This window comes from Rana temporaria, chromosome 1 (assembly GCF_905171775.1).
Source record: "Rana temporaria chromosome 1, aRanTem1.1, whole genome shotgun sequence".
NCBI lineage: Eukaryota > Metazoa > Chordata > Amphibia > Anura > Ranidae > Rana > Rana temporaria.
Genome location: NC_053489.1, coordinates 164,750,019 through 164,765,254, shown reverse-complemented (window position 1 = coordinate 164,765,254; position 15,236 = coordinate 164,750,019). Strand labels below are relative to the sequence as shown.

General features: G+C 43.3%; 1 protein-coding gene across 2 annotated transcripts in view; it reads left to right on the top strand.

The window, feature by feature from the left end:
• The window catches only part of CCDC60 (coiled-coil domain containing 60), a 342,947-nt gene that overhangs the window by 244,548 nt on the left and 83,163 nt on the right, over nt 1–15,236 (top strand). For both annotated transcript variants that reach the window (XM_040345544.1, XM_040345552.1), the window contains exon 7: nt 10,520–10,621. In XM_040345544.1, the coding sequence (XP_040201478.1) occupies nt 10,520–10,621 (102 nt within the window). The remainder of the gene's footprint in view (nt 1–10,519; nt 10,622–15,236) is intronic.

The window sequence follows — 15,236 nt, the reverse complement described above, 5'->3', positions numbered from 1 at the left end:
ATTTAGGAATTTCTCTTACAAATAGAGAGGATGAATCTCCCTAATGGGAGCACAGACAGCATTAAAAACTGACATGTATCCTAATCACTCTACACCATATCCCCAAAAAAAAGGCTTGCCTTTAGTTACACATTAAGACGTCTATAAAACAAAGACCTAAGCCCTTTAAAAGGGAACTAAAGTCCACAAATACTCACCTTCATTTGAGTGATGCAACATCTGTGAGCTACCTCACCAAAATCTTCTCCCAAGCTTCTTCCAGGACACAGAGTCACCAGCTGTCTTCATTGTTAGGCACCGGGTGATGTAACTCCAGTGTATGCACATGGGAGTTCATTCTTCCTGGCATAAACCAGAAAAAATTACACTGAGCTGTGCATGTGCAGCTCTGTGTAAAAATGATTGTGAGGAGGAAGGTAAGAAGACTTTTATTGTGGAAGTAGCTTCTGTCGTAAAAAAAGCTTCTTGCTTAAATTTTTGGTATAACACCCCAGTTCTGCTTTAACCTCCATTTAGTACAGTCTATCTGACTATATACTACCTACTGACACAAGCAATACACAGGTGATTTATCAATATTCCTAGGTAATGTCAACAATCCTATCTATCTATCTATCTATCTCTATATATATATATATATATATATATATATATATATATATATATATATATATATATATATATATATATATATAGACTTGAAAATGAGAACATTGGTAAGTATTGTCAAGAGCTGGAAGTAGAATGATGTGAGGCAGGGCAAGATGTTTATAGAACACATTTTTTATGAAAGGTTAATAGAAGTGCCTGTAGCAAGATTTTTTTTTTCAACTATTCCTCCTGAAAGATGATATGTAGCATTGTATAACAAAGATGAATTTAGTAAAAGATGTCTATGGAAGTCAAAAGCAGCAGCTAACCCTGTGCAAAGTAAATTTGCAATGTTTTTGCAACATTTTCAAGCCTTTATAGAACAAGTGTGGCAAGTTCATTCATTTTTACAACAAACTATTTGGAATTCAAAAATTATTCTATAGACATTTGGAGATTATTACTGAGTTACAGCCTTTGTAAAAAAAAGAACTCTTTATTTGTAGAATAAAGAAGAGCTTGCAATTGCTATTTCTTATTGAATTCCTTCTTGAATAAATATTGCTTCAATGCAGGATTGTGTAATAGTTTGCTAAATATTCAGTCTATCCAGTCTAATCAGCTTCTTAAGTCATGGCATCTTAACATGTTTCCTTTACTTTCCTTTCCAAAACAAATTAAAATGAGCCTAAGTAAATTAACTAAAGAGACATAAGGTATGGTTGATTAACAGAGTTGTGCAGGATATTCTCTGTACTTTCATGTGTTGTCTGTTTAACCACTTCAGCCCCGGAAGAAGTGGCTGCCCAATGACCGGGCCTTTTTTTGCAATTCGGCACTGCGTCGCTTTAACTGACAATTGTGTAGTCGTACAACGCTGAACTCAAACAAAATTGACGTCCTTTTTTCCCCCCACAAATAGAGCTTTCTTTTTTTTTGTCATTCAAGTTTAAGTTTATTTTCAGAAAAAAAAATCAGTACAATGTAATGAACATCAATGAAAATTATTACAGTGTGGCATACAATCAAAAACAACATGGTACATTTAGTTCATTTCCTGCCCTTCCATTCCACATTGAAACAAAGCACCATTAAAACGTAAAAGAAATTGTGAATAACAAAAAATAATAAATATATTGAAGAGAACAAAATCCAACCCAATTGTCCTCCCCCACCCCCAGAGATACTATAATCCGTATAATCCCAAATAGAGCTTTCTTTTGGTGGTATTTGATTATCTCTGGTATTTTTTATTTTTTTGCTATAAACAAAAAAGAGCAACAATTTTGAAAAAAACACAATATTTGTGCTACAATAAATATTCCCAGTTAAAAAAAAAAATGTTCTCAGTTTAGGCAGATATGTATTCTTCTACATATTTATACAATAAGCGTATATTGATTGGTTTGAACAAAAGTTATAGCGTCTACAAAATAGGGGATAGATTTATAGCATTTTTATTATATATTTTTTTACTAGTAATGGCGGCGGTCTGCGATTTTTATCAGGACTGCAACATTATGGCGGACACATCAGACGCTTTTGTCACATTTTTGGGACCATTGGCATTTATACAGTGATCAGTGCTATAAAAATGCACTGAATACTGTAAAAATGTCACTGGAAGGGAAGGGCTCACCGTATAACGATGGCGACTGGTCGGCAAGTGATTAACCTGTTGAAGCTAAACTCCAGACACAAATGAATCTGTACTAAGATACAGAAAGATGAAACAGATAGTAAACCTATGTCGCTGTGCAAATCACCTACTTTTAAGCATTCCTGCACTACCTGCAATTCTGATGACCCAGCTCTGCTGTAAGGCTCATATTTTTGTTGACCTGGTCTTCTCTCTACTCCCTGGCAATCCAACATAGCAGCTCTATAACATAGTGTTCACCCCAAATAAAAGTATATGTACACAAGCAGGTCACCCTGGTGGATGATGTGGGCTCACTCAAAGCCAGGGTCTAAGCACTAACTGGTTTTCTTCAAAGCACCTGATAGTGGAGATGGGTTTCAATGCATGCTATTGCCAAGTCGTGGTCATCAGGATTGCCCCACCAGAAGATGAGCAAGCCAGTCTCCAGAGGAAGATGGAGCAGGTAGGTTTTAAGCAGAGCCAATAAACAAGCCAAAGGTAGGCAACAAGTGGTTGCAGATTGAGATTAAGTAAAAGCATAGTCAAGAAACAATACAAAGGTTGGTAACAAATGAATCAAGTTGAAGCATAGTCGAGAAACAAGCAAAAGGATGGTAATGAGTAGCAGTGAAGATGGCAGCAGGAGTAAAAGGAGCAAGATATTGGCTGGAGAAACGATACTATGGCAAACAGGAAGTGGAGATTCATGGCTTGAATTAGGAAGTTCATGGTATGAGCAAAGGGTTTAAGGTTCACCAAAAACAAGGCACAAAGAAAGGTTGTCCAAGGAAGCAGGCAGAGAGCTGTTCAGCATCTCAGGTGGCACAGCAAGATGGAACACATCCAGACACCACAAGGATTCCAGGTTCAGATCCAAATCCTAACACATAGGTACTGTTAGGCCAAGGTTTTCCCAGAAACACTATATTTACAGGACCTTTACTAAACTTTATACTATAGGTAGAAGTACAGTATTTTGCTAAAATCCTTTATGGAATTTTTATGAAGGAAGTCAAGGGTTGTACTCAGACTATCTGTACTTCAAGCGCAGATTGTATTTTATGGCTGATTGAGCTTGCTCCATCAGTGCTAGAGAGGTGTATGAATTGAGCAGGATTGGGGTTCCTGACAATGCATCCTGAGAAAACATTGGTACACCTGCTGTTCAGCCTCTTCCCTTTTGGGCTTTTGTCCTGTAAGAAAAACTACATGAAAGGTCTGTCTCTCTCCACAGGCACTTGGGTCTAGGGGATGGAAAGAAATAGGGTCTCTAGGGGAGGAATTTCTGAAGATGCTGGCTGCTGGAATCTAAAAAGTGCCTGGCCTATTTAGGAAACAAGCTGTAACTGTCCCCACCCAAAAAAATTGAAGAGTGACTGGTGGAGTGGAAAGTATATCAAGTATATAAATGGCACCTTTCCATTTTATCCTCCCTTGGAAAATAAAGACTAACGTGCCACTTGAATCTCAATTGTCAAGGAAAAGGGCTCTGTAAATGTCCAGCCAGCATAGTCTTTCTTCAGAAGAAACTTTGTCAGAAAAAAAAATATTAAGAAGAGAGTCTAGCCTAATGTTTAAGACCATTATTCATCTCAGAAACTCCTGATACCCATCTCATCCTCCTTCCCGTATTGCAACCTGCAATAAACTAGCTCTTGTATTGTACTTATTAAAGTGACTGAAGCCCACCCTTTTTATGTATTGATAACCAAAACTTTTTTTTAGCTTAGGATAGTGCAGGGAAGGATTAAACCCATATGTCTATGTCCTGCTGGGAAGATTTTTCTTCACTTCCTGTTTGGAGACACAACAAGAAGGGAGAGGAAATCTCCCAAAAGCAAGGGGAATTTCTCTCTTAGATGGTTGTCAAGGAAACATGTGTCCCTATTGAAGGATTTTCCCTCATCTGTTGTTATTACCCCATACTTGCTGTGTTGGTCAGGGCCAATCCTAGGGTCACAGACACCTGGGTGCAGAAATATTTCTGGCGCCCCCACATGGGCGCGGTCATTTTTACTAACCCCTCCCCTTTACAAATGTTTCTATGGCAACGACTCAACTACAGAAATGCTCCCCCACAAAGTCTTCATTACCCTGGGATCCTTACATGATCTCTTAACAATAAACAAAATACAGGAAGAGAAGCAAAGTACTTTATTGAGACCTGGAGGCGGGCCTCTCTGATGGACACAGAGAGGGCTTCTGTTAGAGAGTCTGTTAGAAAGACCCCCAGACATACTACAGACATGATACAGGAGTTGGTCAGAGACTGCAGACATGATACAGGAGATGGTCAGAGACTACATACATGATACAGGAGACGGTCAGAGACTGCAGACATGGTACAGGAGATGATCAGAGACTGCAGACATAGTACAGGAGATGATCAGAGACTATGCAATCTATCATGCCATAAAACATCTGGAGCAGGGGCAGCCCAGAGCACGTGTAAAGGTTCTCTCTGCAGCCCAAGATAGAGATGGGAGGGGGAGGCATTCCAAATGGAGTTGGTAGAGACAGTGTGGGATCCCAGACTCCCACTATGAGGAATTCATTCCTGCACATCAGCACTCAGCAGCCACTGAAAACTAGAACCCTTGTGTCTGGAAGAGGAATGGCCCCTCCCCCCAGCATTGCAAAAAGGAGGGGAGAACTCTGGCACTTCAGTGCCCCCACATCTTCAGGCACCTGGGTGCAAAGCACCCTGCGCACCCTGCCTAAGATCGGCCCTGGTGTTGGTGCACTAGACACCAAGACAAAAAGACGACTGAATATCCCCAGTGGTGACACAAAGGGTCTATTGCTCTCCAGTCTGGACGAAACTATACATACACTTTAATTCCCATTTCTGCTATGTACAGATCCACGCAGAGTTTAATATAAAGAGAAACAAAGAAATAAGCTAATGCTGTGCTCTTTCTGTAAAAACTCAGAACTTTGTTAAAAACTAGTATCACGAGTGCACTATATAAAATGCTTAATTGTAATATAAAAAGATTTGAACTAGTAAAAAGAACTGTACAATCAGATTTAAAATGTGGATTTAAATTTTTTAATAAAATACTTAAATAATATTGACGCCCAGAAAAAAGAAAGTTTACCTTTAGGTTGATATAAGCTGTGATGTCTCATACACTACTCTTTGGGGAGCCCACTCATCATGTCTGGCCGAAAAGCATGTTGAGTTGCAAAATAATGATCTAGGGACCTAAGCCTGACTGATGGGATGATCGAAAGGCCTTGTGTGTGTCCTGCTGTGACCCCTTGTCATTGTCAATGCTTTACACACAAATACACACCATCATATATTTTACTGAAAGCTCTTTTCTTTTTTGCAGACCTTATAAAGCATACTGTCTATATGTCTTTTTGATGATACACATTTTATACTAGCAGTTAACCAGGGGAATATTATCTCCATCTACCCAATCTGTCTATCTTAAATTATTCACATAACAGGTTCATGAACTCCCTTCAACCTGCAGAATTCTTTAACTACCCTTATCAGATACTCTTGGGAGTTGCACACACATTCCTGTAATTAGAAATGGATCTGTCATATTCAGCATTATGTGTTTCATACAGCACGGTTCTGGCGAGGATGAGATTTTAAATTAGATTTTCAGATGTAATGAACAATGATTCTTCATACTTCTATCATGTCAGTCAACTTATAATCCTCTTATAAGTGATAGTTACTGCTAAAACATTTTATCACATTTTTACTATGCTGAATTGTTGGAGGTCTTTTATTAGGTAAGTCACATTTAAGCTGCAGGATAATACAAGCATTCAGTGTAAAGCTTCTGCTTTGAAATTGTATTTAAAATTTTATTGGCCAAGCCCCCATTTTGACTAGGAAGAATGTTATTAACAAACGTTGCAGCCTCTTAAAGGGTAGTTTAACCTTTTTTCAAAAAAAAAAAAATACACCCATCTTGAAAGAAGCAAGAATGTGCATATATTATTTATTTTGCATCTGAGCCTTCAAAGTATTGAAACCATGCCTAGTGAATAACAAATGCAATACTCTGGTTCCTGTGGGCTCTTCCTACAGCTCAGGTCCATACTGAGGTATGGACTTTCAGTTTCAGATCTGGAGGAAGTATCATGGAATACAAGTGTGGTGACTTCTCTGCTCTTGTGCTCCATGGAGAACTACAGTCCCTATACTGTGGTTCCAGTCAAGACTGCAATGGCGAATTCTGCTTTAAAGGATCAGGTGGAGAGAAGAGCCCCTGGATTCTGTAGATTGAGGGGGGAGTTTGAGGATGGGGGCTGTGCACTCAATTTTTACTAAATGGTCTAATTTGTACCAACAAGAAATTCCCTCTAATCATTTAACCACCTGCTTTATCTATTAAGACAAGATAGCACACATCTATTGATTCATGGTTTGAATACAAACTTCCTCCTTTACTATGTAATTGGAAACCACATAGATAGTTTATGAAAGTAAGTGGCATACAAATAGTTACAACCAATCTTAAATTTAGAAGATAATCTAATACAGAGAAAAACTTTTCTAAAGTGATACTAAACACACACTGTGTAATTTACAATGTCTCCTCTAATTCTGTATGTTAATGATGCCACTGTAATTATTTTAACCTCTTCACGCCAGCCTCAGACATCCTTTCGGCATGCGGGCCTTCATGCTGAGCTTCCGAATATATGCAGCCCGGTGTAAACCACTTACCACACTGAGAGTGAGCTCTATGCACGCTCCCAGCACTGGAGCCAACGGTTAACGGAAAGCTCCCGACGCATACTGGTGATCGAGAGCTTTCCGATCATGTGACCACTGTGACAGCCAATCACATCGGTCACGTGACCTGAATGCCCGCCTCCGCCACCCAGCATTTAGAACCCTTAAAGGGACGGGAGATGACCAGCGGGAAGGGGGTAATAAAAAAAAATGTAAGTACCTTTTTCCTAATCGAAATACAGCTGTCACATGACCCAGATCTTTCCCATCCTGTCTGCATGGAAACATAAGCAGGAGGAGCTTCTAGTCCTCTGTTGTTGGTCACATATTAAAAAAAAAACAGCCTTTGGAACAATGGGGCCCTCAGATTCCCCCCCCCCATTATGTGAATGAGTATGGGGTACATAGTACCTCACCAGAAAAGTGTAAAAAAACAATACAAGTTTTTGACAAGTGATTTATTAAAAAATAAAAAACAATTTTCCCCGATGTAGAGCCATCGTCGATCACCTCGGACTCCGGTCTCGTCGAAGGCTCCCGCCGTCTGCCTACTCCTCCTGACACGTACCTTGGGAATGAGCCTGACGTGCAGAGGGAGACCTCTCGTACCGCCCTCGTTCCAGGATCACTGGGGTTGAGACAGTGACCGTAGGAGCACAGTGGTGTATGAGTGCCTGCAGAGTCTCTGAGATTGGAGATGAAGGCTAATGAGAGGGGCTGGAGCACTGTAGGTGCGGGTCAGCTGGATGCAGATCATTGGATGCAGATCAGCGGATGCAGGTCACCGGATGCAGGTCAGCGGATGCAGGTCAGTGGATGCTGATTAACTGGTTAGCAGGATGCTGGTCAACAGGATGCAGGTCAGCGGATGCAGGTCTGCAGACGCAGGTCACCGGATGCAGGTCAGCGGACGCAGGTCACCGGATGCAGGTGCGCCTGAGAGCAACATGCGCATGCAAGTGCAGGTGACAGCAGGAGAGGAATCAAACAGGCCAGGTCATACACGGAGGATCAATACAGACAAAAAGCAGCAGGCAAGGAATGGTCAGATTTCAGGCTGGATTCGGCAACAGAACAGAGCAGGTCAGGACTGGAGATGGCAGCGGAGTCAGAAAGCCAGGTCAGAATGATGCAGGTTCAGGATCAGGTCTCCGGATAGGATGCAGATCAGACAGCAAGGACACAGTGCTGCTGAGGGGTTTAAATAAGGCAGCCTGTCGCCAATCATTGGAATCAGTCTGCACTGTTAACCCTTAGGTGGCAGATCCCTGACACCTCCATTTGATATTTCTTGAATAGCTAAGGAGCGGGCCACCTAGCAAAGTTACCCAGTGGCCCAGCCTTCTTGTGACATCATTAGCCAAAGCATGCTGGGTCATTAATGTCACAAGGCATTGGGGTCACCAGATCACCAGGGCCTGATATGCATTCTGTTTTCTTTTCAGAATTTTCTATTGCTGACAGCTGATGAGTCATTGATTGGTAAAGATGCGATCATTTTTCATCCGATCCGAATTCAAATCATTCCGAAAATTATATGAAACGGAATGTAACAAATTTCAATGAAGTTCGTTACTATTTTATTTGGAGATTTGGGTGCATCCGAATCTCTGAATAACCAAAAATGTGTCCAAATTTTTTTCTGACTGAAAAACAAATGGCACACATCTATTTAGAGGTCTACCTACAACTTTTACAAAAAAATGTTTTCTTGATTAGTACAGTACTATGACAGTAGGGATTATTTGTAATACAGCCTCCCCCTCTTCCACTTTCAGAGTTCAGCAGATTTCAGTTACTATTCTATAGGTGTGTGCAAATTGAGGCCCAGATTCTCAAAGGCGTTACGACGGCGCAACACCATTTGCGCCATCGTAACTCCTCATCTGGCCCCGGGTATCTATGCGACTGATTCTTAGAATCAGTTACGCATAGATACCCATTAGATCTGACAGGTATAAGGCTCTTACGCTGTCAGATCTTAAAAGCAATTTTTTTTCCCGCCGCTAGGTGTCGCATCGTCGTTTTCCCCGTCGTCTATGCAAATGAGGTAAGTACGCGAGATTCCCGAACATACGCGCGGTCGACGCTGAGAATTTACATCGTACGCGACGCGTAAGGTTGCCCCTGATTTTATGAGGGGCAACCAATGTTAAGTATGGCCGTCGTTCCCGCGTCGAATTTAAAAAAAATTACGTTGTTTGCGTAAGATGTCCGTGAATGGCGCTGGACGCCATTTACGTAAACGTCTAAGCAAATGACGTCGGGGCGACGTCATTTAATACGCCGATTCACGAATGTACTTACACCCGTCACAGTAATCTACGCCGTTTACGTAATGCGTACGTCCGGCATAAGTTTACTCCTCATAAAGCAGGTGTAAGTCATGTTAAGGTATGGACGTCAGAAACGTCGGAACAGCCGTCGTATTTTACGGCGTTTACGTAAGTTGTACGTGAATGGGGCTGGGCGTAGGTTACGTTCACGTCGTAGGCATTGAGCCGGCGTATCTTAGGGAGTATATGCGACGTAATTCTGAGCATGCGCGCGCATGCGCCGTTCGTACGGCCATTCATTTACATGGGGTCACGATTCATTTTATACCTGCCTACTTTGAATTAGGCAGGCTTAAGCCAGCCTATTTACGTTACGCTGGCGTAAATATGGGAGCAAGTGCTTTGTGTATACTCAGCTTGCCTCTCAATGTTACGTCGGCGTAGCGCATATGAGATGCGATACGCCGGCAAAAGATACGCCAATGTACCTGAATCTGGGCCTCAGCATATAACTATAAAATGGGCTTTTCAGTGCTCCATCTTTAGGCATGTTTCATATAGTTAAAAGAAAAACAAACTGTTGCCATCAAAAATGCAGGCGAGTGAGGTTTAGATTGGACTCTACGCAGGGCCGGATTCCAGACAAGGCCAACAAGGCCAGGCCTCGGCAGTGGGTGCAGGGGCGGCACTGCGGCTGAGAGGAGAGGACACTTTCACTTTCATTTCCGGAGTTCCCCCCTGTCATGTCACGGATGGTCAGAGGAGAGGAAACAGAGGGAAGAGGAGGTGAGATGGCTCTCAATGTAATTTTCTGCAGCAGCAAAATCCCCCCCGGTTCTCAATGTCATTGTCAGACCCACCAATGCTCAATGTCACCCCCCTGCTTCTAAATTTTCGGCAGCAGCACCCCCCCCCCCCACCTCTCAATGTAATATTCGGCAGCAAACCCCCCCTCCTTCGTGTGTTGCCGAAAAAGTCCCCGGATAATGTCCCCCCTGTACTGCGCAGGCGGGGGCGGCATTGAAGGACCCGGCCTTGGGGCGGCAAAGGGAGTAAATCCGGGTCTGTCTGTACGACCTCCTATTAGTTTATACTAGTACATGTGATCTTTCATGAATTACCATGTCATTTTTAAACACATGAAAAAACACCACTAATTTAAGTTTATGCCATGTAATGCATACATTTACATTTTATCTGTTAAAAACAAATTGCTAACAGTTTGCCATTCATTATATTATGCTTCTTAAAAGCATGCATTCAGTATGTATAGTATGTCATATGTCACTGTTTCTTTTCCAGGGACTCCCTGTTCCGCCAGCTCTGTGCCCTCCATTGGCTGTTAGAATCTTTAACAGAGCAGTCTGGCCTGATGCGACCTGTATCCACCTGCTGGAATTTAAGGTATAATTCTTCGGACATTCAAATAATTACGCAATGCAATTTTTTCACATCACTTATCTGATCAAAAAAAAACACTGTGCTGTGTTGTTTGTCACTAGTAGCTTTTTCTAGACGTTGACATTGTTTTCATCCTTCAGTGCATCTTAATGGATCTTAATATTTTGTCAGCTGTTCATAAACTTTATAGGAATTGCTGGATAGAATTAATGCATGAGCAAATGTGTCTGAGTTCAGTTTGTGGAGCATTCTTCAAACACAAAGTCTAAAAAAATGGGGGGTTAAAACCAAACCCTATTGAACTCTATGGGGAGTGAATCTTGATTATCGATTTCTGTCATTTTTAAGACGGAAAAAAGGAATATTCGCTATTGTCACACTGATCCTCCTCCTGGCTAATCAGCATAGGTTTGCGCACAGGGTGTGCCAGGTGTGCCCATGCACACCCTAATGACCCTGTACAGCACAGATTCCCCCTCCTGCCCCTCGCAGCGCTTCTGGCTTCCCTACTCTCCTCTCCCCCTAGCTGTTGTTGCGGGGATGTTTTAGGATAAATTGGGGAAGGGGCTGGTAAATATGTAACTTATCGGCCCCTTCCCATTGATCGTGAGTGATCGGTTCTATGTGTTTGATCGTTGGGGTGTACACCAGTGGCGGCTGGTGCTCAAATTTTTTTGGGGGGCGCAAACGAAAAAAAAAATTGCATACACCTGACCTTCCATTAAATACCCCAATTGCCAAAGCAATCTGCATATAACTAGCAGTAGATATATTATATATTATATACTATAAAAAGTCTGTAAATGAATGCAATGGATTTCTCCATCTGTAACAAAAATCCTCCGTGCAATGATTGTAATGAATTGAAACCAGATGTCAGCATGATATACCCCCATGTAACTATGCCCAGTATATATACCCCCATGCATGCCCAGGAGCCGCACACACACACACACACACACACGGGGGGGGGGGGGGGAGCCCACTGACACAACCCACGTGCAGTAGTACAAAGCACGGATGCTGGAAGGCAGCTGGTGGTGTGAAATTACAGATAAACAGATTAAATCAGCACCAACCCTTTTGATGATCATAAGGAGAAGCTAGCTTTTTATTTTCTCCAGTATTGGCAAATCATGGTCTGGATCCAAGAGCTTAGAGACTTTGTAGAGTCTTGGTTGGGATGAAGGCTCTAATTCTAGGTCCAACTTTTGCTCACAACCAGCATCTCCTGATTACTAAGGTGTTTACAGGGTTTTTATGAGCTGTCTACATTTCATGGTTCCATTAGGCTCTGGAGTCAGGGTGTGGGCCGGTGCAGCAGGTAGATGTGTGACAGTGCACTTGTGCATACAGGGTATGGGTTGCAAGGATTGTCTGCTGGATGGACAGACAAGGGCCTGACTGTGAATGCTCAGCCCTGTGTGCGATCAGAAAAACTAAGACACAATACCTGGGCGGTGGTGGCGGCGGTGTGGTGTCACTGGCGGCGGTGTCACTGGCGGCAGTGTCACTGGCGGTGGCGGCTGACTCGGCTGTGTGTGTCCCAGGCGGTTTAGCGAATCAGGTTACCGATAGCCAGAACCGGTCAACCTGATTGGCTGAGACGCCAGACAGTCTTATCCAAGGAACGCACCCCGGTACGTTCCCTGGATAAGCATCCGGAAGGCTGAGGGCTGTACTGGGAAAGCCTATCAGAGCCGCTGGCTCTGATAGGCACTTCCGTACAGCCAACCAGCTGCCGCTATTCAGGTGGTTGGCGCTGATATCCGACCATCTGAATCCGGCCAGCGGCGACAATAACATCGATTCATGCAATGCATGATTCAATGTTATTAGTCAGTGGTGTGTGCGGGAGCCAGAGGGGGCGGCACTCCAGCGCCCTCTATGGACGAACCGCCACTGGTGCACACCCTAATGCAATAGGCTGCGCACACCTATGCTAATCAGGAAGTGGGTTCTGAGACCTGTCACCCGATTGACTAACCGGACAGGCGATCCTATTGGTAGCCTATTAGGAGGAGGGAGGAGACTCACGGCGGAAGACGTCGTGATGCAGAGGAGGAGGAGACGAGATGGAAGCCGTTGCCCATAGGAGCGTTGCCCGGCCACGACCTACATGGGGTAAGTGTGGGGCTGTACGATGAAACGACGGACCGACTCACAACCCGCAGGGGGGTGGGGGTGTGGGTGACCCGACCGACTGACAAAAAAAAACACCAGCCACCACTGGGGTGGACAGTAATAGCAGGTGCGGAGGCGGAGCCAATTCGCATGGCTAGCGGCCACGATGTCTGCTAGCCACCAACGATCGCTCCACAGAGAGCCAGAACAAGGATCTGTCAATGTAAACAAACAGAACCATGTTCTGACAGGGAAGTATTGATTAGGAACAGCGATCTCTCTTTACTCCTAGTCAGTCCACTCCCTTCACAGTTAAAAACACCTCCCTTGGGAACACTTAACCCCTTGATTTTCCCCTAGCGTTAACCCCTTCCCTGTCAGTGTCATTTATATAGTAATCAGTGGCTATTTTAAGCAGTTCCAAAAAAGTGTCAAAAGTGTCCGATCTATCCGCCGCAATGTTGCAGTCCCGCTAAAAATCGCTGATCATCGACCATCACTAGTAAACAAATAAATAATAATAAAAATGCCATAAATATAACCCCTATTTTGTAGACGCTCAAACGTTTGCGCAAACCGATCAATATGTGCTTATTGCATTTTCTTTAACAAAAATATGTAGAAGAATACATATTGGCCTAAACTGAAGTGGTTAAACAGCAACTGATGTTGTTGCTAACACACACAAAAGTAGTGGTAGAAAGCATTGTTGGGTCTTTGCACTGTGAACAGCAGAGTAGCACAATACAGCACTGTATAGCAGCAACTATCTGTCTCTACAAAGTTTATTAAAATAGAGCATTACAATTATAGCACTGTACGGCACTGTATATCCAGGGCCATCTTTATCACAGGGCAAAAGAGGCAGCTGCCCCGGACCCAGTCATTGTTGTGGGGCCCAAATCAGCTGCCCCTTGAGTCCACACTGCCTGCAAATAGTTGATAAGTGGATTTGGGAGGGCCCAAGAAAATGTTTGCCCAGGGTCCAATCAATATTAAAGACGGCCCTGTGTATATCACAACTATCTCTCCCTTATCACACACTGTCAATTCTTCCTATCTACTCCAACATGCAGGGACAAATCACTGCTGGGAACACTGGGCCAGATTCAGATAGAGATACGACGGCATATCTCCTGATACGCCGTCGTATCTCTGAGTTCCGTCCGTCGTATCTATGCGACTGATTCAAAGAATCAGTTACGCATAGATCTCCCTAAGATCCGCCAGGTGTAAGTGACTTACACCGTCGGATCTTAGGCTGCAATCTCACGCTGGCCGCTAGGTGGCGCTTCCGTTTGTATACGCAACAAATATGCAAATGAGGAATTATGCCGATTCAGAAACGAACGACGGCCCGGCGCTTTTTTTTTACGTCGTTTGCGTTCGGCTTTTTCCGGCGTATAGTTACCCCTGCTATATGGGGCGTATCCTATGTTAAGTATGGCCGTCGTTCCCGGGTCGAATTTTGAATTTTTTACGTCGTTTGCGTAAGTCGGTCGCGAATATGGATGGACGTAATTTACGTTCACGTCGAAACCAATGACGTCCTAGCGACGTCATTTGGAGCAATGCACGCTGGGAAATTTAGCGGACGGCGCATGCACAGTTCGTTCGGCACGGGGCTGCGCCTGATTTAAATTTTACACGCCCCCTAGCCGCGGAATTTGAATTCCTCCGGGGGATTTACGATACGATTTACGATACTTTAGAGGCAAGTGCTTTCTGAATAAAGCACTTGCCTCAAAAACTTGCGCCGGCGGATCGTGAATCAGATAGGTTACGCGGATCTAAAGATCCGCTAAACTATCTGAATCTAGCCCTCTGTCTTTTAATAGCAATGGGTCTGGCACACAACAAAATCCCCTTATAGGCTATTCTAAGCCACCTGACCTAAACTGGAAAATCAGGAAGTGTATTATCAAGTAAACAGTTCTCAGTGTCCATGGATGGATTGGATTTGCAGCAAACCCATGCTCTACCCCAACCAAAAGCTACGACCCCCATACACACTATTTGATTTTCTGCAGATTTTTTTCTTCAGATTTACCAAAACCATGTAGTGCAATGCCCTGCCTGATTGCATACAAATAAAAAATTCTTAAGGTTTGACCTCATATTATTTGCTTTTGGTAAATCTCAAGACAAAAATCTGCAGAAAATCTATGTATAGTATGTATGGGGCTTAAGTTCCCTAGAACAATGTTGGATATAGGGCTAGATTCAGCATTGATTTACGCCGGCGTATCTATAGATACGCCACGTAAATTCAAAGCTGCGCTGGCGTATCTTCTTTCTGTATTCAGAAAGCAAGATACGCCGACATTAGCCTAAGATCCGACTGGCGTAAGTCTCTTACGCCGTCGTATCTTAGGGTGCATATTTACGCTGGCCGCTAGGTGGCGCTTCCATTGTTTTTTTCGGCGTAGAATATGCAAATGACCTAGATACGCCGATTCACAAATTTACGTACGTCCGTTTACGTTAGGCTTTT